General features: G+C 40.0%; 2 protein-coding genes across 4 annotated transcripts; both read left to right on the forward strand.

Annotated features, from left to right (window-relative positions):
• Positions 1–11: 11 nt before the first annotated feature.
• On the forward strand, positions 12–11623 carry e2f1 (E2F transcription factor 1). Of its 3 annotated transcripts, none has more exons than XM_040151702.1 (8): positions 67–100; positions 1057–1374; positions 1681–1780; positions 3843–4062; positions 4277–4429; positions 5171–5285; positions 5376–5661; positions 7757–11623. In XM_040151702.1, the coding sequence occupies exons 2-8, from the start codon at positions 1123–1125 to the stop codon at positions 7996–7998; spliced, it is 1368 nt and encodes a 455-aa protein (XP_040007636.1). In that variant the 5' UTR covers positions 67–100; positions 1057–1122; the 3' UTR covers positions 7999–11623. The 3 variants fall into 3 exon arrangements, with proteins under 3 accessions (XP_040007635.1, XP_040007636.1, XP_040007637.1); XM_040151703.1 differs by lacking the exon at positions 67–100 and adding an exon at positions 700–719; XM_040151701.1 differs by having other exon boundaries at positions 12–1374.
• A 1530-nt stretch (positions 11624–13153) lies between these two features.
• On the forward strand, positions 13154–23814 carry LOC120804470 (protein-glutamine gamma-glutamyltransferase 2-like). Its single transcript, XM_040153946.1, has 14 exons — positions 13154–13235; positions 14005–14199; positions 15015–15251; positions 15350–15468; positions 15555–15683; positions 15881–16058; positions 17569–17704; positions 18104–18207; positions 18428–18677; positions 19053–19072; positions 20115–20327; positions 20567–20727; positions 22054–22193; positions 23655–23814. The coding sequence occupies exons 1-14, from the start codon at positions 13154–13156 to the stop codon at positions 23812–23814; spliced, it is 2124 nt and encodes a 707-aa protein (XP_040009880.1).
• The last annotated feature ends 1351 nt before the right edge of the window (positions 23815–25165 follow it).

The raw sequence follows: 25165 nt of genomic DNA on the forward strand, positions 1-25165 counted from the left end.
ACAATAACAGCCGATAAGTGGGTCGGGGCTGCACTTTTATATATGGACCGCTCCCGGCGTTAACAACGAAAAGACCAGCGGGTGCTGTTTTAAAGGACGCGTGTGTATTTCACCGCTTTATTTCTTTTAATTCCAGTTTTGTCGGACTGCTTCCTGCGTGCCCCAACAAAACGAGGGGGTTGAAGAACTGCGGCTAATAACTTAGCTAGCATGCTAATCTGCCATATATTTTCATATTAAACGATTTCTATGTATTCTCCGCTGAACTAAGTCTCGCTTTCATACGTGTACTCTCAAAGATGCTTTTGAGATATGGCGATGCCTTCTACATAGTAGATATTTTATTTCGATAGCTTACTTCTGGAAAGCTGCTATAAAGTTTTAATTGCCCTCTAACTAAGCCCGATCGCGGGCGTAAGGCGAAATAATATAGTCTTATAGCCGTAAATAGCTAGTTCGGCGGCCGCACCGGGCTGTTCGTGAACTTGTGGCGGTCTGTGTGGTGCGGACGGGAGCTAGCTCGTTAGCAGGGTCGGTAGCTGTGTTGAGGGCAGTGTGGCCAGGCCTCACGGCTCTGCTGTACTGACAGGAGAGATGAAAACAAAAGATTAGCTTGCTCCCCTGCTAGCTCGCTAACCTCCAGCGTTCACAACTGCCGGGGCCAATGTCTGACTCTCTTTGATAACATATCAGCAGCTGAGCCTCGAGGCGCAGAGTTGGTATGCATCTAGCAATATTGTTTTATTTGCCAATTTTCCTGTTTGGCAGAACATCCCGTCTTGCTGTTTCACCATAAGTGTAAAATCGATTTAGCACGTTGCTTGGAATAATAATCACTTAACGTTATGTTAAAGTTATATTGCTAGTTAGAATCTGCGTGTAGTAGCTTCTTTCTGAACAATAACATAGACAATAGAAAAAGAGAAACATTTTATAGAGATGTTTGAGCTGCCTATGAACAGCTGCAAGAAAACTTTCAAGGGGTTTCACCATTGTACCTTAAATTCACTGAGTACAGCAAATGCAAGTACGTGTTGATCCTCTGTCCAACCCCAGCATCTTAGTTTGTGACCCCTCGACACCCCCAAAGTCAAGTGAAGGGGTACTCAGTGACACACTGCCATGTCAGAGACTCTGATAACGGGGCAGACATCGGAGGATCTGTTGGCCGACTTCGAGACGTTGCTGAACTCTGGGAGTATTGACCTGGGCGAGGACCACCAGATAGTGATCATCACCAGCCCCAGCAATGAAGGACTCCACCCGGCCACCGCCCCCACCAGCACGGGGGAGATCCTGCTGTTTGCCACGCCCCAGGGCCCCGCTGATGTGGGGATCCAGGACAAGAGACGCCCGGCTCTGGGAAGGCCTCCGGTGAGGAGAGAGGGGCGTAGTGTGGGAAGACGGGAGGTGGTTAGCCGATGGACTGTCAACATAATATTTTGAAATGTGTACATACAAGTGCTTCTGCCTGCATAGCAGAACTGTGTAAGTTCACCCACCTGTTGATTTAGGACAGTTTTCTTTGCTCTCCATTGACCAGGGGGTTTCTTTTTCAGTCATGTTCATTTTCCTGCCCTCTTCCCAGTACATGATTACTACGTTATTTTAATAACGTAGTTTATAATCGCGGTAGTTTTTTGACAGTTTTTCTTCCTGCAACCGTTTGTATTTCTTCAGGTGAAGAGGAAGTTGGACCTGGATAGTGACCACCAGTATGTCAGCACCGCTCGACCGTCCATAGGCCAAGCACCACCCTCCACGCCTGCCCCTCCCAGAGGTACACACTCAGCACGCTCATAGCTTATTCCGCTAATTTTTCTTTTGACTTTCGGTGTTATGCGAAATTCCCAGCACAACCACCACATCAGCTGTGAGTGAGCGCTCCATCCATCCATCCGTCCATCCATCCATCCATCCATTCATCCAGTCCATACACACCCTGACCTTGCAACCTGCCAACTTGTCTTTGTCTTCACCAGGCTGACTAGTAGCAGAAATAATTAAAACTATTGGTTGTTGAGGTGACAAAAGAATGATATTAATTATCACTTCATTTATGTCAATTTCTGTCTCCCGTTGACTTTGAAAAATCGTTGCAGTTCACAAGTTCAAAACATAAGGTAGGAGGTTTGAATGGTTGCTTTATGGGAGTCACGTTTTACTTAATGCACCAAAAGGAAAACGAGAAGACAGACTTCAAGTAGAAAAGATGGTTTCGCTGCACCATCCTGATTAATTTCTCGATTAATTGATTAATGGTCTATAGGACATTAGAAAACAATGAAAATCAATATTTCCTGGAGCAGAAGGTGAAAAAAAAAAAACACACATTTTTGCCATTCTTGCATAAAGAATGATTTGATGGCTTCTTTTCAAGTCCACTGTGGTGGTGTACAGAGGCAAAATTACAAAAATGGTGTCACTGTAGCTGTGTTTGTGGAAATAGAAGTGCCACTGTTCTGGGAGACTGATGGCTGACAGACGTCGGAAACACTTTAAAAACCCTCTCCATGCAGATTGCCATTCAGAATCATGTCTTTAATTAGACATCCGAGCATTGCACTTCCACAGCATAAAAATCTTCACATTCATGTTCCATCTTTTAAAATGGGGTAAATACAAAGAATAATGTTTTGACAAGGAGTCTGAACAGTAGCTGTAATAAGTTTTTGTTTTTTTTAAAACTGCAAGAACATGAAATAATTGGTTACTGTGGAAGTTTTCCACAGAATTCAACTGGAGCAGAACTTTTACTACAACACTGTACTTAAAAAGTGACGCATTTTATCTCATGTCCCACATTCTCTCTAGAAGCAACACTGATAGTGATCGAGTTCAGTTCACCCATAATGGTATATCATTTTTTAGAATATTTTTAGAATATTTGAAAATTCCATAAATGATCAGATTTGCACATGATTAAGGTCTGACAGCCTGTTTAACAGTCCTCTGGGACGGGGGTGGAAATCCTCCACTGATACTGAGGCACACCTGGAGCGTTACAGCACATCCCAGTTTTCCACTGAATAAGTAGAGAAACCTGTTTCTTGGCAAACTCAGATGTATATCTGGGGAAAAAAAACACCTCAACTCTGAAGCGATATGTTCCTTATGCTTTGGGCGGCTGACATGACATGCAGCTCCACCACACACAAAACTAGTGGACTAAGATGTGAGTATATGAGAATCATGCAATTTGACCTTCTTCAAAACAGAATGTTAGCATAGGACATAATACAGGAAGGAGATTGAAGAATTGGTTATATTTAAATATGTTGGTATAAACTGGTATGAAGTACTAAAGATCTACTGTTTTCTATGATGTAAATGTTTAATTTAATAGAATAAAATATACTGCAAATATAAAAATCTTCAAATGAATGACATTTGTTTTTAGATAATGTACAATATAACAAAGAACATTAAGTAGCCAGCTGAAAAAAAAGTAATGTTTCATTTAAATGTGACATCCTTTAGCCCTTGTCATCCACCAAACTCTCCCCTTTCTGCCCTTAACTAAGAACTCATCATAAAAAACATCCTTCAGTTGCTTTCACGACATACCTAATTGAACCTACCTACCTAGAGTGAATCTCAATGAAAAGTGTTCTTCCTCAAAAGGACATTTGAGAAACCGCCGAAGCCAAGATGCAGCCAGAATGTGTCTTGTTTAATTCAACAACTGGAGAAAAAAATGTAAAAGTTATAGTCCTCAGTTTTTCTGTGGGCCCGTAAGGGTGTAGTTTTACAAGGAGAGAAACTAGCCAGTGTGGTTGTAAGCAACATTTTTTTTTTTTTTTTTTAAAGGGCATACGTGTTCCCTTTCCCTTTCTCTCCAGTTCCTCGAACCACGACAGAGAAGTCACGGTATGACACTTCCTTGAACCTGACCACCAAGCGCTTTCTGAGCCTGCTGTCCCAGTCAGCTGACGGCGTGGTGGATCTGAACTGGGCCTCGCAGGTCCTGGATGTCCAGAAGAGACGCATCTACGACATAACCAACGTCCTGGAGGGCATCCAGCTCATCTCCAAGAAGTCCAAGAACAATATCCAATGGCTGTGAGTCAAAAAAGCCTAAAATGCATTACCAGACTTAATAATACTACTGTGAGGAAATTGGTGCAAAGTAGAAGAGTATAAACTAAGAATTATAACCAATAAGCAGGACGTGCCTTATTACTGCATTCAAATATTCAAAGTGGCTGCTATGTGTGTTATATAGTCCATAAACAGCTCAGATTTTTTCATTTTCCTGTGCTGGCTTCCCCTGCAGTGGCAATCGAATTGATGCAGCACTGGTTTCCCGCCATAAGGAGTTGCAGAGGGAGGTGTGTAACCTCACAGAGGCTGAGGAGCAGCTGGACGAGCTCATTTCCAAATGCAACCTGCAGCTCCAACTGCTCACGGAGGACCCACAGAACAAGAAATATCCTTTTGACCAGGATCAGGTGTTCCTAACCGAAGCCGGTTACAAAACCAACACTAGCTCTGACTCACCAGATGTGTGAGGCAGTGTGTTTTCACACTGATGACCCATGATAAGATGAATGCAAAGTGACTCTAGCAGCACAAGTGAGGTCTAGTTGCATGTGCCGGGGTCATGTACAGCATTTGTAAATTCAAAGCAAATGTCTGTGTTTCTTCGACTCAATATTTTGTGACCCAAAGGTCTCTGGTCCGGTCCACGGACAGTCAAGACAAATCTGGCACTGGAGGAAAAGAGGTGGACAGGATGGTTTCCATTGCCAAGGTGCCTTTGAGTAAGGGACTTAAACCCCAACTGCTCCCCAACAGTCTTGCTCAGCAAATGTGCCCTGAATAAATAAATGTAAAACAAAAATAAAAGGTGGATCCTCTGATTAATATATGATATATGATGATCAAGACTGTCAAACAGAGCAGGTAGATGTTATAGCAGTGGTGTTACCAAGTTACCAGCCTTTGTAAACTGGTAGCTGCTCAGGGACTAGCAGAGAGGTCGTCCTACCAGTGGTGCCGTACTGTGCTGTCTGTTTTCGTTTTCACATAATTATATGCTGTTGTTCACATTCCTCCCCCTCTGTTTAATTTTGCCAACTTGTATAGACAGCAAAGCCTTGGACTCTGTGAGTCGTAGTATGAAACCCATTGCAGCTGTGTTGTATTCCTTAATTGTTGTGTTCATCACGTTGGGCTATGTGCGCTGCCAGGACTTGCGGAAGTCCTTTGATACCCCGGACCAGCTGGTGATGGTGATCAGAGCTCCACCGGAGACCCAGATGCAAGTTTCAGAACCCAGCGAGGTACGGGCCTCAAAAATAAGTTTGAAAAAGACTGTAGGCTTTTTAAACCATGTTTATTTTGACAGTGTATATTTTGCCTCCATCTCTCAGGGTTACCAGGTGTCACTGAAGAGCACGAGGGGTCCAATCGATGTCTTCCTCTGTCCAGAAGACAGCTCCGGCGTCTGTAGCCCCATGACAGAAAGTAGTCCCTCAAAACCCAATGATGACCCCTCCCTGGTCCCGCCTCCCACACAACCTACAGACCAATCGCAGGCCAGAAGCTCCACAGCTGCCGCCGTGGAGGTGGGCCTGTCATCCCCAGCGTCGACATCGTCCACAGTGACAGCAGCCTCCCAGCAGGACCCCTCATCACTGGTGTTAGGTGGTGACACAGGTGAGCGTTCACATTTGTCAGTCAGTAAATATACGTCGTATTGGAATTTCTCAAATAAGAAGTTTCAGTAACAGTTTGAGGGATACTCTTCCCAAAAGCCTGAAGGGTACTTTAGCTGTAAAAAGCTCTTCATGGAGAGCAGCCGCTGTGGTCATAACGAATTCATGTCAGTTGATTCATAATGGGGAGAAAAGAAGGCACAGAGACTTCTTATGCCACCCCTTGCTACGTTAGCCACCTCTCCTTGGCCCTGTCTTCTGTGTTAATGTGAGCAGTGCAGCCCTGAGTCAACATTACATTTCGTCACATTACAAGCGAAAAGCGTGGATGGTGCCCACATCCAACCCCAGCTGGATACAGGCGCAGGACAACAGACCGCGGCGATGGCGAAGGGGAGGCTTTGCGCTCGTCAAAACTTGCATCAGTGCAACGTCTCGACCTGCATTGTCTTTGTCAGGCAAAATGTAACATTCATCATATTAATATAAACATTAACCACATACAGTATATAGAATTGAGTTTGGAATTGAACTATGGCCACATGAATACAAATGAAAGCGTTGGTTATTTACAGTTACAGTCTTTCTCTTTAGAACATTTCCAATTTGGGAGGACCTATTGCTGTAAAATTTGGATCCCACTCAGAAAGTGGAAGCTAGTTAGCCTAGACTTGCTAACATCAGCGCAGATTCCCACTCTATATTACTTTTCCTTTTTTTTTTTTTTTTTTTTGTCAACACCTGCTTATTCATTAGCAGCCCTCACACACTCAGTGTTGCGTTTGTCCTGCGCTATAAACTGTTTTAGGAGGGGGCCCACTTAGCGTGAGCTGTCTCTTCCTCATGGGTCCAGATGTGGTGATGACAAATGCCCAGATTGTCAAAACACACATCGGCAGTTAGGTAGCCCTGTCACCTCAGCACGGTGTACTTTACCAGTGATTCATATCACAACACATAATAGCGTAGGGGAATCACAGATGGGACTAAGCGTGGGCTAAAAATCGTCACATAGATGTTGCACCATTAAATTACAGCACCAACACTGTCAAACAAAAAAAAATATATTTAAAAAAAATAATATATATATATATATATATAAAGAACTTAAATTTTGATGAAATTTTAACAAATATTATTTTGAATTTCCGTTTGACTTTGAATACTGATCTGTCACCAGTGTGAAATACACACACACACACACATCCTGCTCTTCTCAGTTTGCTGAGCCATCATCTTCAGTTGCCGTCATCATTTCCTCCCTTCTAGAGAGTTTATTGAAGCACTCAAAGGAGGCTTGCCGTTTTCACTTCGTAGCAACTTGTCCGAGGCACAAATGACAGAAATCCTTATGCGAGGTTCCTTTTTGGCATTTGGAACCAGAATATAAACGTTTCTCACACGTTACCTTTCTTACTCATCATGTCCTTCCTGCATACCTCCCTCACTTATCCTCTCTCTCATTTTCTTCTTAAGGAAAGGCTAATTATCTTGCTAACTTGAAATGTTAATTTATTTTATAGCGAGACATTTAAAATCCATCACTGTATCATAGAACTCACGCGGCCAAAATGAGTTTCTCCTCACTGGATGGGGTAATATTTGGAGGACGTTTTTAAGACATCGGTTCCAATTTTTTTAACTTGAATGTTTTTCCCCTCACACTTTAATGATGTAAAAGGCTTTTTTCACAGCAGACATTTCAACTTGACAGAACAGGAAAAGCGCAGGTATTAGTACTATGGCTAAAAATTGTTTTGTTCCATCTGAGTGCCCGGTACTATCTTACTGAGCATTGTGAGCATTTACTATATATATCTGGATCCTCTCCATTATATTATATAACATCTCTGCTTCTCCTCCTGTGACATGAAAGTAATTATGAAAACAATCTATTACATGAATGATATGTACTGTCAGTTAATTCCAAAAATAACCGAGGACAAAGAATGACATCTCTTTTTGATTTTGACTGAATGATCAGTTGATTAAACATTAATAAGTCATTAGTCAGTAAATCCAAATCCAGTACCAACAGTTGCCACTGTGATCCTCTCAGTCCTGCTTTATTTTTCACATTTTACTTTTTGTGACAGAATCGCTCCTGGGAGGCGACCCCTTTTCCAGCCTTGGAGACATGCCCGACTTTGACCTCTCACCCCTCTCCTCCTCGGACTTCCTGAACGGAGAAGGCCTCCCTCTCCCATTGGACGGTTTCATCAACCTGTCCCCCCCTCACAGTCACGACTACCACTTTGGACTGGAAGACCACGAAGGCATCAGCGAACTGTTCGATTGTGACTTCGGTGACCTGTCGCAAGTTTTGGGGGAGACTTAGATGAAACAGAAGAGGAGGGGGAGGAGAAACATGGGAAAATCTTTCTGAATTTAGGACTGTTCCTCTGTCCCCTGTGGCTTCTAAAAGGAGGGCTGGCAATCAACATTTTATGGACAAATCTTTGTAAAAGGAAAAAAAACACAGACTTAATGTTTTGAGTGTGGGGGGAAGGAAAATTATTTGCGTAGTAATTGCGTGAGATCCCTAAAATACAACCCCAAGTACAAAATCTTAAAAAGTCCCCAGATTGTACAGCACATTATTCGCACTTCTCTTTGGCCATTTAAACATTTTAGACCAAGACTTTAGCTTTAGCTATAGCTATTTAAATTATTTATATGAATGTTATTTTGATATTTTGTACCAAGTGAGGTCTTTGGTGTTGTTGATAATGTTTTATCCAAGTGGATTGTGCAGGTGTTTGTGTGTGGAGTATGGACTTATTGGGCTGGTTTCCTTAACACTGATTAGCTTACATGCTACAACTCATAAAGCTGGTTTCTTAGACGGCTCAGTCTGAAGTGTTTTCTCCAAAGGGGGAAAGTTTGCATCCCACAGCTTTCGGCCGAAGCTGCTCAAATGAACCCGGCATTAATAGTAGTACAGAGTCATGGCTGGGCTTTCGGAAAGCATCTCAGAGCTATGGTGTAGTTTCACACTCTTCTTTTTTTTTCACATTGAAGGTCATTATAAGCTCAAAACGTCTCCCTCAAAAATAATTTGTGTCTAAAACACTGGAATCTTGAAAAACTGGATCCTCTTACGTCTCTGTAACCACAGTGACGTCCCAGGCCCAGATTAGATTTGCACATGTTCCACAGAGGATTAACAAGAGTTTGTAATTAAGGGCTGATGGTCTATTTTCAGCCTGCCGTCAGTGGATTTGAACTCGTTTTCAGTGGGGTGAACATTAACTAAGAACTAAGATGCTTTTGGGAAACTGGACCCTCATCTAAAGGGTTACCTTGGCATTTGCAATATAGGTTATTTTTCTTCACATCGTCAAAAAAATGTTTCCACATTTGCCCTTTAGGTGTCTGGAGATAACTCAAGTGCTCAGCAGCCATGTTAGGGAGTCTAAACGAAAATAATAGAAACTCCACGGTCTGACAAATAATTAGGTTTCGAAGGAAAAATAAGCAATTAAAGTTGTGTGTAGGAAACCAGCTGATGATAGACTGCTGCAGTTATGCTAGCAGGTAAAAACTAATACTGAATATGTTGTTCTCTATTAGTTAGCTAGGCGTTTAGCCATAGTCTCAGGTGTTCGGAGCAGAGCAAAAATCAATGTTTTTGATGCAACATGAGAGTGACTGTTTTAGATGTATTTCATGGGTGACGTATAGGTTGATAATAGATTTTTACAGGCTTAGAAGATGCTTGAAGACAGTGCACGTTTTTTTTTTTTTTTTTTGTTTGTTTTTTTTGTTTCAGCTTTTCACCTTTTTCAACCAAGGGTTCAAGTGAGTAAAGTTTACCAGAAGCCCGTAGACTAATGCTCCTGAGCCAACCGACTTCTGTTGTCAATTGGGAAAGCTCCCAGCAGTTAAAGAAGTTCAATAGAGGCTCAAAAACCATTCACTCTTCATTGCATGTTTTCTGAAAGCATTCAGTAATGGTTAGGTGATCATTATGGGTGAATTAAAGCACAGCTGCATCTATAGCACAGCCGCTTTTATCAATCTGATCATTGTAGAGCAGTGATGCCTTCAGGAAGGGTTAAGTGGAAGTCATGGACTCTTGAAAGGAATTCAACTGGGACATCCCGTTAACGTTCAGTATGTGCACATCAGATCAGGAAGTTAATGTTCATGCCTTAAATCAATGACCTTAACCAAGAAAAGGGATGTACCGCTTATCATAGCTCCAAAAGGATCAATTCCTTCTCGTTTTTCTAATATAGTATCATCAGGCTTCATCTCCACATGCTACTACACACCTTGGTCGTGTTTCTGTTGAAACCACATTGATTTTTGGTTGAAATAAGCAGCAATAACAGATGTTTTCACATCACGATTTCAGTGTGAGATGGAAAGACTGTCCTGCTACGTCTCGTGTGTTGTAGTTAGAAATGTCTGCATCATTTTTTCTTGTTCTAAGTTATGTTAAGCTAACATGTTAATGCATTCCTGAAGTATAGGGTTTTAATATGTGTGCGGGTGCATGTGTGTGGAAAATACAAATTGTTTTGTTGAATTTCATATTTATTTAAAAAAAAAAAAAAAAAGGTTTTAATAGAAAAATGGTAAAGCATTTTTCATTCATTTTCTGGCAGGAAGGGACTCTCCACCCATATTTTTACCTGGTAAAATTCCAAGCAAATCATGTATTGTTAAATGTGTCCTCTAGTGGTGAAAAGAAGTTAGCTTCTCATTAGTAGCACATTTATATTTTGCCATGTTTTTTTGTTGTTGTTTTTTTTTCACTTATGGAGAATATATTTCCCTGTCTTACCTTTTGTGCATGTGCAACCTTTGCATTGGCTAATGATGCCAAAAAATATTTTCAAGAAAATTCACACAGTATATATGTCATTTTGACTGAACTGACTTCATGTGTAACTTCGTTCTTTATACCCTGTTTAGTACTGGCCTTGTCAGTCACATCAGTTGAGATTATCGATACTGCAGTTGAAGGCAACGTTGCTATTCTAAGGTTGTACATGTGTTGTAGTGTAGCCTTTGGGTGCCTCAGACGCTAATGTGAATGTGTGACAACCTTGTAACCATAGTTTTTGGTCTGTGGAAATTTTAAAATCCAGCAAATAATTTCAACAGCATCTGAAAAGTTTTGAACTGACAGCATTGTTACAAGCCACTGAAATGTTAGGCTTTTGTTTTGTTTTGTTTTTTCAGGGGGGGGCTTCAGCTTCCATCAGCAGCTGAACTGATTGACATTTTTCGCTGAAAGTGAGCAGTTCATGTTGTCAACCTTTGTGAAAGTTTTGTCATGTTTTGGTTCTCTGCAGGACAAATGCAGTGCCTTGTTGGGGTAAAATATGAATTATTAATGAATAGTCAAATCAGGATTTATTTTTGTGTGCGGTCATGGCAAAAGAATGCAGTGTTTTCAGGTTTTTTTGAAAGGGTTTTTTGTTGGGTTTTGTTTGAAAGAAAATTTCAAGGTAACATTTGCACCAGGGTTGAAATCAAATCACCTTCACTTAAAACTTAAAAAGAATCTTCTGTGTATGTATCTTTGGGAGCTGTAGGAATCAAAGCAGGTGAAAGGCAGACAAGTGACAAGTTTCTGAAATAAAGGGTCAGAGTTGCATTGAATTCATCATGAAATATAACATTTGATCCAAACTATGTAACACTATCAATATCTATAAAAAAGTGTTTTTCCATGTGGTAAAGTCACTGTAGGACATAGAAAAGTCTATAAGCTCAGTCTGCTAACAAACGCTATGAAATAGCTATAATGTCACAGAACGAAAGTGAATTGACTCCAACCCTGATTTAGTTGCTGTTCAAAGTGCTTCTAAGGGAAACTGTTGGTTATGCAGCAAAGTACCAATCAATCACCTTTTTCTTTTTTTTTTTCTTTTTTTTTACGAATTTTATTAATTGTAGCTACATTCTGGGTTAAAAAAATACAGGTTTGTACTTGTGAATTATTAATGGGCTCCAATATGCCCTTTTGTATCACTTTTTCTTTGACAGGAATAAAATTGAACTATTTTGATTTGACTCACTTGCATATCTTTTTGTACTACAAAGGGGAATCTAATACCAAAAATATAGTATTCCATTTAACAAATTGCGTTAATTTGTCATAACTTAAGTATTTATTGTAATTAAATACTGTAAGAGCAACAGACATTTTCACACCAGTGTACCACACTTGGCAGGTACACAGTTTTAAAGTGAGCACCACAGGCTGTCTCTTTGTCATTATTTTGGGCCTCTTTTGTAGTCAGTTTTTTGTCTTGTGTTTGTTTTGCATCTTTTTGCGGTCATTTTGTGTCTCTTTGTAGTTTTTTTTAACTTCTTTTTGCACCTCTTTGTAGTCGTTTGACATTCCAACCTTAATTGTTTAAAACAAAAACCTCACACTTCCTGTATTTGAGGAAGTACAGCGCACCGCATTATGCTACACTTACTAAAATCAAGGAATGAGACTGTGGGATAACCACTGCTAGTAATAACATACATTTAGAAGTCAGTAACTCATTTTCCAGCAGTATTTGTCACATACAGGCAACTACTTTCTCACTTATGTAGCTAGATGGAGCCTTTCACCCAAGGCAGCACAGAGAAAGAAAACAAGCTGAGAAACCCAGACAGCAGTGCATCATATGTGGTAGTAAATAGGGTCAGTTCCCTCTGAAATGGGATTTTAGTCATGAGTCTTCTTTGAGGTAAAATGTCTGTAAAATATGACCTTACATAGAGGTGGTATTTATTACTGGGCTGTTGCATTCAATGGATTTACACTGCACAGGAGTTTTTACTTTTCCAGTCACCCAGTGTATTTTATGGGCGAATCATAGAACTTGTTTGGGTTAGGAAATCCAAATGAATTTAAATGTCGTTCTGTTGAGTCTGGTAGGTAAAAAGAGCCAATACAGTAGAACGCTGTACATCAGGTCACCTTAAATTTCTTGACATTTGGGACCACCAGTGTTAAATATTATATATATATTGTTTAATAATTGTTAAATTGATTATTACTGGGGTTTTGCGTGCAGCTTTGGATCACAGTGTGCAGAAGATGCATGATGGTCAATGTCAAACAAAAAAAAAGGAAGAGTTTGGGAGGATCCTTGTTTAGATTCCCTCAGGCACTTACAACACTTTTCTAGAGAAATGTGCATGGGGCATGCGAATGGGGATTATAATCACTGACTATAATTAATAACTCATTCTCAGCTGTAAATGTACTCATAAGACATCGCAATGATCTCTGACACAAGCCTTTTGGAATGTGAAGGACTTCATTCCTATAGTCACCTACAGCGACTTCACACGATGTCACTTTTCCAGAGAAAGGTGTGGGGGGTTTGTGAATGGGGTGTGTCTGTCCTACTGGTAAACAGTCTGCCAATATGGACCAATGTGGGCAGAATATTTAAAAAAATAAAAAGAATACTCATTCAGTGGGGGATGATCACAGGAAACGATGGAGACGTTTATAAGTGGGAAGGTGGAGCATGCTTGTCATTCCCCCAGTCACTTGCAAGTCCTGGTGTCAGACCATGGACTGCAAGCAACAGACAACGCACAACAATGGTGGTGAGTTTGCTCTGCAAATCATGCTTAAATTGAAATGTTTTCTTCTCCAGAGAAAGACGTGTGCATGCTTCTGAGTTACTTTAAAATTACATTAAAGTTTTGTTTGATAGTATTGACATACGTTCTTATGATTTTACATGAAATTGTCATTTTAGATTCTCATTTCTGGCATGGCAAGAAACTGGCTAATAAAATTTTATTAACATATCCCAGATCAGATAAATCACATACAAGTATTATTTCACCATAAATCCAGTGGATAGAGTTTCAAATTAGTGACTTCACATCATTACCCTTCTATCAGGATATTCCACTGAAGAATCTCTATATTTCTTTCTCTGTTGAAACGACTGGTTGCTTTTAGATGTATTGCGTAAGTAAAGTTAATAAATGCACAAAGACAGTTGTGAATGTAAATAGCTTGGTTGCAAAGCAGGAAATGTGACAGAATGTGAAGATGGTGTTGCAAAGGCATGTGAAAGAGAGGTAGTTCAGTTTTTCTACAGACAAAACTCAGAGTTAATAACATTTAGCTCAGTATTTGGCTGGACTGAATGTGTTTTTTAGCATTTTGTTCTGATGTTATGCAGCAGGAGGAAATGTTGTGTTAAAATTAGTTGACTGGCTGTTTTTTTTTACCTTTTCTTTCCAAAACTCTCCTCTCCCCGTCTTTCCCTCCTTGTTCTTCAGCATCTGCTCCACTTTTTCTTTTTTTTCCTACAATCTTCAGATCAGTGTGGTTTTGATAACATATCTTCTGTTTCTCCAGCCACTGGCCATGGTCATTGCCAACTGAAGTTAGTCAACTTTGAGGCTCATGACAACCACATTTCCCATGAGACGCAGGGGCTCAGCAAAAAGCACCTGGTGGTGCGAAGAGGGAAACCGTTCAAGTTCACTCTGATGTTTCACGGCCGGTCGTGGGATCCTCACACCGAGAGCCTGGCCCTGGAGGTTTGCCTCGGTATGGATGATAAGATTAAGTCTGCTCACATTTAAAGCAAGACTGTAATTTATGAAAGAAAAATAACATTACACAGTCATACAGATGAAAAGTTACATTCATAAGCGATAATAATAACCTATGCTCAATCCAACACACTCAGGGGTGTTTTTGCTCCAGCCTTACTTGGTCTAGTATGACAAGTAGTTTGTGGTGGCTGATCTTAGCTAATGTTAGCGAACTTTAAATAAGTATCATTGTATTATTGAAAGTAAATGTGCTGACTTTATGACTCTTTTTTTTTTAACTTACTTTTATTATTTCAGCATTCTTGGAAATACTAAGTAGTAGCATAGTTTAGCATAAACAGGGGAAACATGGAAAAAACAGCTAGCTTGGCGCTGTCCAAAATAAAAAGAAACACATACCAACACTTCTAACGCTCTGTTATATACATATCTCATTTTTCATCCCACCTGTTGTTTGCTAGGAAATATTGACAGGATTTAACTCACCCGCAAATTGAGATTTCTAAAAAGCGTAAATGAAAGTACAGAAAAGAGACGGACAGGAGGGACTAACAGTTGACAATTATGTGATAATGGTAAATGTTAAAACATAGTGTAACAGTGGCAGTTAGAGTAGTCATCAAGTCACCTAACTGTCTCTGTAATGTCCCTTATACAGCTAAATCGATCCTGAATGTATTGATGTGAGCAACGGTGTATTTTATCGTTTATGAATTCAGTTTTTCATTTGTAAAAGAGAAATAATGTTATTTTTTCCTTCAAATGGTATGTATACCTGCGCTAAGTAAATTCTCATTCACCATACAGGCGGTCTGTCAGAGACGATCCCAGTCCAGTTCTCTGACATGCAGTCAGACCCCCATCAATGGTCAGCCAAAATCTACCCAGGCAATATGCATCCTGCGTCAGTCACCATCTACATCTGCTCCCCTGTTTTATCCTCGGTGGCTCTATATGACCTCCTGGTCCACATAGAGACCAAATGGAACAGAAGGAGCTACGCAGTGGGAACATTTGTGCTGCTTTGCAACCCTTGGCTGAATGGTGGGTCCATGAAGTAATTCTCCTTCTTGTTATTATCTAAAGTTTTTGCTATTATCTTGTTATAGAAGTCACCCCACACCATTGCCATCACTTTTCAGATGATACAGTGTACATGCCACTGGATGTCCACAAACAAGAGTATATCAAGAGTGATTATGGGTTGGTGTACATGGGCAGCAATATAAACATTAATCAGCGTCCCTGGTCGTTTGGTCAGGTATGTGACATTCAGCAGCATGCAACTATAGCATGATTTGCAGGTAAGAATACAGTACAGTTGTATTTGTGTTTCCATATGTGCAGTATGAGCCTGGGGTCCTGGAGGCATGTCTGAAGCTCCTGCAGATCACCCCACAGCACCTCAGTAACAAACACAAAGACTACATTCAACGAGCAGACCCTGTCTACCTTAGCAGGGTGGTCTGTGCTATGGTGAGAGACAACACTCACAAAAACTTTGTACTGTATATGCAGCATATGAACAAACATGCACCTGAATTCCCTCTCATGCCAAATTTGTGACAATTATTATCAATAACAAGACTGGAATTTATTTAAGAACAAATTTCTTGGCAGTTTCACAGTGAAGAAAGAAAGAAAAGTCAATAATGTGTCTCCTCCTGTCCAAGGTAAACTGTAATGACGACCTGGGTATTTTGGAGGGGAAGTGGCAGGGCAGCTACAAAGGTGGTGTTAAACCTAACGAGTGGAGCGGCAGTGCTGAAATCCTTCACCAATGGGTCTCCTCCAACTTCAGCCCTGTGCGCTATGGACAGTGCTGGGTCTTTGCATCCGTCCTCTGCACAGGTACTTTGAGTAACTGGGACACAAGAGTGTATTTATATCAAAATTAATGGGTAACATTTAAGTTTTATTGACCATATTGGACGCATCAGACGCAGAGCAGTTGCCCTACGTCTGATGGAGTTTTAACTGGCCCGTTGGGCCCAGTAGCATTCATAGTACGAAAGTCATCAAAAGTTTCTTACAATGTTCCTGATAGGCTAATCTAATTCCATCTAAAACTTTTTATTTATACTATAGTGATACTTGTATCTACTTTACATGATTTATTGGTTTAATTCCAATTTATTAGTCACTCATCCATCCAGAAAGAAATTTTGTTAATTAGTTCCAGAAGTTGTTGACAAGGCAAAGCCTAAGACTTGAAACCTAAATAAGTGGAGAAATATAACAAATGCAGATGATCCAATACAGGGCATGACAATGGTTTAGGTATAAAAATGATATGAATCATAAGCTATGGTCTTCGCTGTCACCAAATCCCAATCCAACTGATCACCTTTGGGAGATTTGGCAGGACAAATAAGGGAATGTGTTTCGTAAGAATGGTGTTCATCCATCCAGTAGACGCCAAGTCATAGAGCTCAGTTGTAGACTCAGCACTAGACTCAGACTAGCACTGGTTTTGAGGAACCAACACCTCACCAAGACACTGTGTTTTTTTTCCTTTATCACCCATCTATTTAAGGCAAAGTCTGGGACTAATCAACAGTGTTGCTTTCATGAAGTATAGGCTACTTATAACTGGGATAAAATAAAAAAAAATACAGTAATATAGACCACTACAAGTTCCAAAGTGTGGGAAAGTTTAGCTTAGCCCATCAGGAAAGATTCCCATGTTAACAAAGTGCTAACGTGATCAAGACAGTTATATGATAACAGAGTTGATCGTGAGGACTTATACACTGCATTGACAATATAACACCATTTCCATTCAAGTTTAATTTAATTACACTGAAGCACAGTCTTTGGCTTATGTGTGGCATCCATATTTGCATGGTTTTCAAGCAATTCCATATTAGTTAAAGCAAAGTCGAAGCTTTCAGAAAAATCCAAGTTTCCCAGCCATAATTACAGCTTGGGAGTTGACACAAATGTTATTTTCTTCATACTTCAGAAACTCGTATTTACGATAACTCCAATGAATGTGGGATCAGCCCATGAACAGTTTTACAATGTGCCACTGGAGGAGTTTTGTAAAGTCTAAACCACCCAGAAGATAACCCTGATGATGTCATCAGGTAATTTCAGCTTGGGCTTGGAAACTAGAAATACATTTATTAAAAAAAGCCTGTGTAACGCACTTTGGGTGTAGAGTTAGAAGGATAACAGTGTTTACCAGGCAGAGAGAATTTATTTTTTCTTTTGGATGAATAACCTTTAAAATATCATCATCAAGTCATTTTGTGTCCTTTACATTTTTACTGAGCAGGGTTAATACTCCAGGCCTTAATTTGGTTATACATGTGATATTAAAGATTGATTTTTATTTATTTATTTATTTTTTTTACAGTGATGAGAGTACTGGGGATTCCCTCCAGGGTGGTGACAGTTTTTAATGCAGCCCATGACGGTGATGCCAGCCTGAAAGTTGAAGAGTTTTACTCGAGCAGAGGGGAGAAGCTCAACCTGTCAAAGGACAGCATTTGGTTGGTGTCACTTGCTCTAAGTCCCTAAAGATAACAGTTGGTATTTTAATGGCTTTTTTATCAGTATGATCAGACAATTTACACTGAAGCGGAATTTTCATCAAGCATTGAATTGATTTTTTTTCCACTACGAATGAGCACACTGTTGACTGTTTTACCATTAACTTAATGAACGTTTCTTATGAACATATGAATTGGGAGAAGAGTAGTGTCCCGCATTTTTATGGGTTGATGTTTGACGCCTTTGTTATATTTCTACTTCGATGTGTTTGCCTGTGATCATGTATATTATTTATCTGTGCCCGCATGTCCGTGTTGATTGGTGCAGGCATACTCGTTTTTCTGATTGAGTCTCTGTGTTTGCAAATATGTGTTCATCCATTCCTTTATGTCCTGCAGGAACTTCCATGTGTGGGTGGAGTGCTGGATGAGAAGACCAGACCTCGGTGCAGGGTTTGACGGCTGGCAGGTATTGGACCCGACCCCCCAGGAAAAGAGTGCCGGTGGGTCCCTGCCCCAAGTGGGCTTCAACGTGGTGCAATTATTTATTTAGATGATATAACAGTTAAAGGTTTGGATAGAAATGCCAAACACCGACTTTACTAGACATACCTGAGAGCTTCTTTCTTCTGTAAATGTCAGAGTGGAAAATAATGGATAAGGTGCCTGATTTGTGAATGTTATATTACTAATATTTAACAACGAACGCATCTTTCTCTACAGGGATATTCCGCTGTGGACCTTCCCCAGTAGTTGCTATTCAGCAACACTGCTTTGGTGCCCCATACGACACCCCGTTCGTCTATGCCTCCGTTGACGCTGACATCGTACGCTTAATTTTACACAATGGACAGGTGGTGGGGAGAGCGGTGGACACTGAGTGGGTGGGCCAGCTGATTTACACTAAGAGCGCTGGCTCAGACAGCCCAGAGAATCTGACACACACTTATAAGAGTAAGCAAAGTAAGAGAAGGTCCAGTGTCTGTTAAGACAGATTTAGTGTGATTAAAAAAAAAAAAAAGGTTGGATACTTTACTGTCTATCTTCTTTAAAAAGCAGCCAATTTCTGTAATGAGTAGAGACAGCATGATATGTCCAAAATATGTAGAAACAGTTGAAGTACGGTGTTTTTTTCTCTTTTTTCCACATGCAGTCACGTTTTCCTCCCCATTTTCTTTCCTTTTTCAGGCAAACAGAGGCAAACAGAAGGCACCGCAAGAAACACAATGAGTAGAGGTCAGTGGTTGTGTAACAAAGCATCTTCACTCTCCACCCTATGGAGAGCATCCATCTTTGTTCTCCACATGTGTTCTGAAGTTTTTATCCCCGTTTTCTGTTCTTTTTTCAGGAGGGAAACCAGCAGCCAGAGTAAAAACGATAAAGTTGCAAAGTCAGTGGCTATGTAAAAATCTTCACCACCCTTTCCCTATGCAAATATAAATATGTGCACACAAATACCATAAAATTGAATTTTTCTTGCCATTTAATATGTGGTTGAAGGATTACAGAAAGACAAACAGTGCAGAACTGGGACAACAAAAACAAAAGTTAATGTGGTCACATTCTGACGCAAATCATCACCAGATATTTCTGTCAGCTGGAAAAGCCGCAATTCTCATTTTGCTTCTTATGATCTGGTGAGGGCATAAATAAATTTGCTTGAGGCAAATATCATTTCAAGTAAGCTACTCAACAGATAACTGACAGCTCTCTCCATCACTCACACATTAAGATGAGCCACTCCACAAAGCCAAGTTCAAGAGTGAACTCACAACATGTAGTCTAGCTATGCCTCTTTATGAACTGTCGAGCATGTTACCATGTAAATTTGATACTGTTGCTTTTTCATAACAAAATCTTACTTTACTTTTACAAAAGGTAGTTTCTCCTCATGTTCTACATCGGAATCCTATACAACGAGAAGTGGGGCAGGTAAGCTTTAATAGTACTTATACTGTCAAACATCAAACATATGTCTAGTCAGTATTTGGCTTAATTTTCACAATGCCATATGGTATGTTTAGGTGTCGGGTTCACTTCCCACTGACCAACTCTGCTGAAGATGTATATGCTATTTGGTCACTATAAGCTCCGTAGTAGTAACATCAATATTAGAAGTAGTAATATTAGTTTGTGCAAATAAGGAACTTTGGGTGAAAGCATTTTAGATTGTCTATTCGTGTTGTGTCTGAAATCACTCCAAGCATTCAATTCCCCTTCAATACTCTATTCTGTAGTGTACAGTTAATTATGAATCATCAACATTTTGTGTCACCTATGTGTTCTGGGACTCAAAGCGTCACCAATAGAAGTAGTATATCTTTAATATGTTATAAGTGCACCCTTTTCTTCATCAGTTTATCCAGTAGCCATTTGAGACAATGTACACATCTCCCACCTTCATCTCCAGGAGGAAGGTCACCTAGTTTGGAGGTGTCCCTAAACATAGATGGGGTGCCATCAGTGGGTTCGAGCATTCGCATGTATGTGACGGTCAAAAACCAGTCAAGCAACCCCAGGGTCCTGATGGAACACCTCAACGCCCAGATGAAAGAGTACAACAGCGGCCCAAAGGAGAGCTTTTGGAAAATACACAAAGAGGTGCACATACAGCCGCATGAGGGTAAGGAGGCCTGTAACTCTCTGAATACAAAGACATTCAGATTCACATCCGCTATGAGTATGTACAGCCCCTGGCACTGTATTTCATTTTTCGCACTATTAACTGTATTGGCTCTGTCACATGTACATTACTGTTTGATAAATCAAACCTCTACAGAACCTTAAAACATACACTGGGAATCATTTGCGCCATCTGATTGTTTAGCTTTTTTTTCACCACATCCTTTACGCTCTCTGCAGTTTTGACACTCCAGCACACCATCCCGCCCTCTGAGTATGAGTCGATCCTGGCAGGTGACGACATTGTGAATCTTGCTGTGGTGATAAAGGATGTGAAGACTAAAGAAAGAGTCCTGGATACACAGGAGTTCAACATAAGGACACCACAGATAACCATAGAGGTACAACAGTATCCAGCCTCCCATCTCTTCAGCTTACAAAGTATTATGAATTAATTATGTTGCGCTGTCTTCCTCTCTCTTTATATTTCATCTTCCTTGCTTTGATCTCTTTATGGTTGTCACTGTTATTAGGTTAATGAGGAGCAGAAATCATATCAGAGAAACATTCAGCATCAGTCCCCCTTCTCTGCGCAATTGTGTAACCTGTGACCTAAATCTAATTACTTATCACAGTGACTAAATTAGATCATGATGAGACTCAACTGACAATACTTCCGCTTTTTCCTCAAAAATCAATCAAAAACAAAAAAAGAAAATCAAGTCAACACAAGCAGAAAATGAAAATTCTGCTCCCTTTGCTGAGTCCTGATTTCAGATAGAAATGGTCACATGTTGCACATATGTTGATCTCTACTGCCCAGGTCATAGCACATCTGGATCATGCTCACCTGACTTGGGGTCAGGATAGGTGGCTTGTACTACAATAATGAGTAATTAGCATTTTGCATCACCTGTGCATTTCATACCCAGGTCATCCAGCTTAAAATGAAAATGAATCCACTGCAACACATACAAAGGATATCAAAAATGTCCTTACGTTGCATGAGGTACCACAGTCAAAATGCCTCATCAGTATTTTGCCAAATTATAATTCACTGTCTGAAGAGAATGACCTTGTCTTTCTTCGGTGTGCTGCATATCTTAATAATATCCGTGTTAAAAAAGTCAAATGTTCAGTACTAATTTGTCCATTCTCACCCAGTTAATAATAATTGTATGCAACTCAGCATGTAGGTTCTCTTTCGGCTCTATTCATTTAGCTGAAGCACAGATCAGAGTTGAGTCATCTGCATACATAACTACATCAGAATTTTTAATATATGTTGAAGCATTTTTTAAGAATTAAAAAAAAAAAGTGGCCCCAAGCAACTCCCCTGTTGAACACAAAGAGACAATGTTTTGCTGTCAAAGAAGCTGCCATTGATAAATACTCGCGGAATGCTATGGTCAATGGCATTAAATCCCGTTGTTTCCTGTCAACCAGTAGGTTTTCAATCTGCTGGAGGCATGAATGTACACAAACATGAGCCACCTTCACCTCCTGTGGAAATAAAACAAAAAAAGAGTGTCAAATGACAAGTAACCTCAGAAAAAGTGGTCTGTGCTGCTTTAAACATTATGTATTTTCTACTTTGATTTGTTCTGTAACAGCAAATCTGTCTAATGTGATTTCTGATAAAATCCACAATGTGGACTAAAGTTTTGAGCAAGTGAGTAGATGATTTGGTCGTCTAGTATCTGATCATGTCATCTGCTGTTCTGCAGATCGAAGGAGGCGACAGCATCCAGATGAAGGAGCAGCACACAGCCCAGGTGTCCTTCACTAATAGGTTTACCAAAGCTCTGAATGAATCTGTGCTGACTGTGGAGGGATGTGGCTTGTTGCACGGCAAACATGAGGCCAGGTAAGTCTGTCAGTTTTGAATTTGTCAATAGCTGCCTACATTGCTCCTTAGCTAAACAGAGGTGTTGTAAAAAAAAAAAAAAGAAATTGGTTAGATTCCTGTGATGTTATGCATATCTCTCTTATCTGTTTGATCTGATTGGTGGTTTAAGTGTCTGACAAATGTGCTGTGGGAATGCGGTCAGGTATGTTTGTACAACAGCTCGAACATAATGTTCTGCATGAGATTGCAGTTGTGTAGTTCTGTGGTAGAGCAAGGCACCGTCAGCCTGGGGGGTTAAATTTAACTTTATATACATACAATGATATCCTCTCCTTTTTCTCTCTGTCTTTCAAATTAAACTTCAAATTTTTGGGGGATTGGCAAAGCTTGTGCAATAGTTACAATGTACATGTCGTAGTTAAGAATGCAAGAAAAAAGGGACAAAACAAATGGTTTTCATGTAAATCTACAGCTGAGCTCTTTGAAATAAAATTTGCATTATTCTTTTAAAAAGCTTGTATTTAAGAACAAATTTAATCAACTGTACCCCGCAAAAATGGCAATGACTGCATTTTCAGAGTATTTTCCCGAAGTTTTTCAGGTATTGGTGCTTTATTTGGGTGAAGAGCTTGGTTCCTCTGTCTTTAAGCAGACAGTGACAGTCTGATTTAGACAGTCTGTTTTCTCAGGGTTGCCAGGTTTGTCTGTGTTGACAAGTCTCAAGGGTTAGGCTCAGGTAGTTTATGTGTTTTGCTTCTACTAATCTGCCACTTGGTATTGTCTGTTCAGCACTAATTGATATTGAAGTTAACTTAAGTGATCCAAAAAACAACTCTTCATTAAACCTAAGGAGGTTTTTTTTGAGAATTTTATGTCCATATCAGACAAGAATGACCTCACTGTAAAAGAACATAACAACAACTACATTTTTCAATGTTATATTTGCATTTTGCTGTTGTTTCCCTGTTTATGGTTAAGACTTAATCCTCCCCTCCCCCTTCACTTCTTTCACTCTTCCTCCAGCTCTTTTATGGCTTTAACTGGACAAACTTTGTCAGTGAAAGTGTGGAAAACGTTTGAGTCCAACTTTTCGTGGTTTGGTCCTATTCCTCTCTTATTTCAGACCCCTGGAGCCACGGTGGCTCTTTATCAGCACAGACAGTAAAAGTTTCATGCTATAGAGGAATAAGCTGGCTAACAAGAGAAGTGATTCAGCAGAAATATCTAGTAGGATGTCATAAATCATCCTACCAAATACTGGACCAATAAAACTGCTTTGGCATTTGTTTCTTTGGCTTGAAAAAGGGCAGAAAGTGAATTCTGGGAGTCTGTACGCGCAAAAGATTGGTTGTATAATTGGTGGTATTCATGAACATATAATGAATACCATATATATATATATACCATATATAATGATCAGTTTTGAGAGCAAATCTCTTGAAGTTTTAAAAGATGAAGTTTCCTTTCTCTCTCCCCCAGGCTGTCTCTTCTAAAGCCAGGCGAGACGATAGTGAAGAAGGTGTCCATCATGGCCACTTCACCTGGCACTAAATTGCTGTTGGCCACATTCTCACACAACAACAGCCACACCGTCGTTTCCAGGGGCTTCCACAAAGTCTCTGTCAGGCCTGCATTGTAGGGAGCAGTCCGCCCTCCCAAAGGCTTCAACAACAAGGAACAAATTCTTGAACCTTCTGAAGACAGCTAGACCAATAGCACACTTTCATTTCTTTGCACTAGACATGCAAATTGCATGCTTTTTAACTCTTACTATATTGCATTTTGATTTTCTGTCTTTGTGATTACATCTCAAGCAAAGATGTAAAGTTTACAGAAGCTGTCCATATTCAATTATAGATACTGAATATGTCATATACATGGTATATATGAACATACAGTATTTGTGTATTTTACAATATAGTACGGGATTATATCCCTTCTTTTTTTTATACAGATTTTATACAAGACTATGCTTAGGCAACACGTTTTGCACATGTGCTAAACTAATATATTTGCATCAGTGGGGTAGTAATCAATCATTTAGGACAAATTACACAAAAAGTGTTATGTAAATAATGCTATGCAACACTGACATCTGCTCACTTTAAATCTTAAAAGGCTGGTTTCTAAGATAGGCCCTTCGTCAGGTGCAGAGGCACCAAAGAGATTCAGGTGTGTGTAATTCAGACACGGCTACAATTCATACCTTGAAAAACAAGTGCATTCCATTTAGGTGAGCTTGTTCCATGGTCCTGGTATTGCGCATGCGGGCTCACTGGCAAGGCTTACCGGGACACTTGACGGAACTGAGCCATCATCAACAAAATTTGTTTCACCTGTACTTTTCCCCCTATTACAAGTCAAAATGTCTGCTGTGAAAAAGAACTATACCAGCGGACTATACATGCCACAGTATCATTAACCAACATGGTGTACACAGGGAATGAGGAAAAAGCCATTCCAAAAGCAATACATTACACATTTTCAAACTTACATCAAGGTATTAAATAAAAACAATGAGACGATCAGTTGTGGAAAAATATCAACTCTGAAAAGTTTAGAAAATATAATATACGAACATACATCTCCAAGGCCACTGAAGAGGCTCCATCCCCTGACAAAGACTGTGAGATGTGGATGAAAGCTCTGGTAAAAGTAAGCGGACGTTGCATTTCAAATTATTTTGTCAACCTGTTATTTCCGAGGTCAAGAACTTCCACACTCAACTAAATGTGTCCGGTCTTTTGTGGTTGGTTGTAGCCGCACTTATGGGTGAGACTAAAGGCAGGGTCCAAATTCGTCCTACTTGGGCTTGTCCTAATGTCAGTAAGATGAGGTTTTAAAGGTAGCAGATGACAGTGTATGCCTTCACACTGATGATTTATATAGAAAGAATACACACTGAATAGTTTACAACTGATATAAATATAAAAAGGAAAACTGTCAGACAACCAAATATAGTTCAAAATATATTTTTTTTTAAAGTGACC

The sequence above is a fragment of the Xiphias gladius genome, chromosome 18, assembly GCF_016859285.1.
Source record: "Xiphias gladius isolate SHS-SW01 ecotype Sanya breed wild chromosome 18, ASM1685928v1, whole genome shotgun sequence".
NCBI lineage: Eukaryota > Metazoa > Chordata > Actinopteri > Istiophoriformes > Xiphiidae > Xiphias > Xiphias gladius.

Coding starts and splice junctions, on each gene's coding strand:
- e2f1 (XM_040151701.1), top strand. CDS start 1,123: ATGTCAGAGACTCTGATAACGGGGCAGACATCGGAGGATCTGTTGGCC. Junction 1,375..1,680: donor CGGCTCTGGGAAGGCCTCCG/GTGAGGAGAGAG, acceptor GTATTTCTTCAG/GTGAAGAGGAAGTTGGACCT. Junction 4,063..4,276: donor AAGAACAATATCCAATGGCT/GTGAGTCAAAAA, acceptor CTTCCCCTGCAG/TGGCAATCGAATTGATGCAG.
- LOC120804470 (XM_040153946.1), top strand. CDS start 13,154: ATGCTTGTCATTCCCCCAGTCACTTGCAAGTCCTGGTGTCAGACCATG. Junction 15,469..15,554: donor GTCCCTGGTCGTTTGGTCAG/GTATGTGACATT, acceptor CCATATGTGCAG/TATGAGCCTGGGGTCCTGGA. Junction 15,684..15,880: donor GCAGGGTGGTCTGTGCTATG/GTGAGAGACAAC, acceptor CTCCTGTCCAAG/GTAAACTGTAATGACGACCT.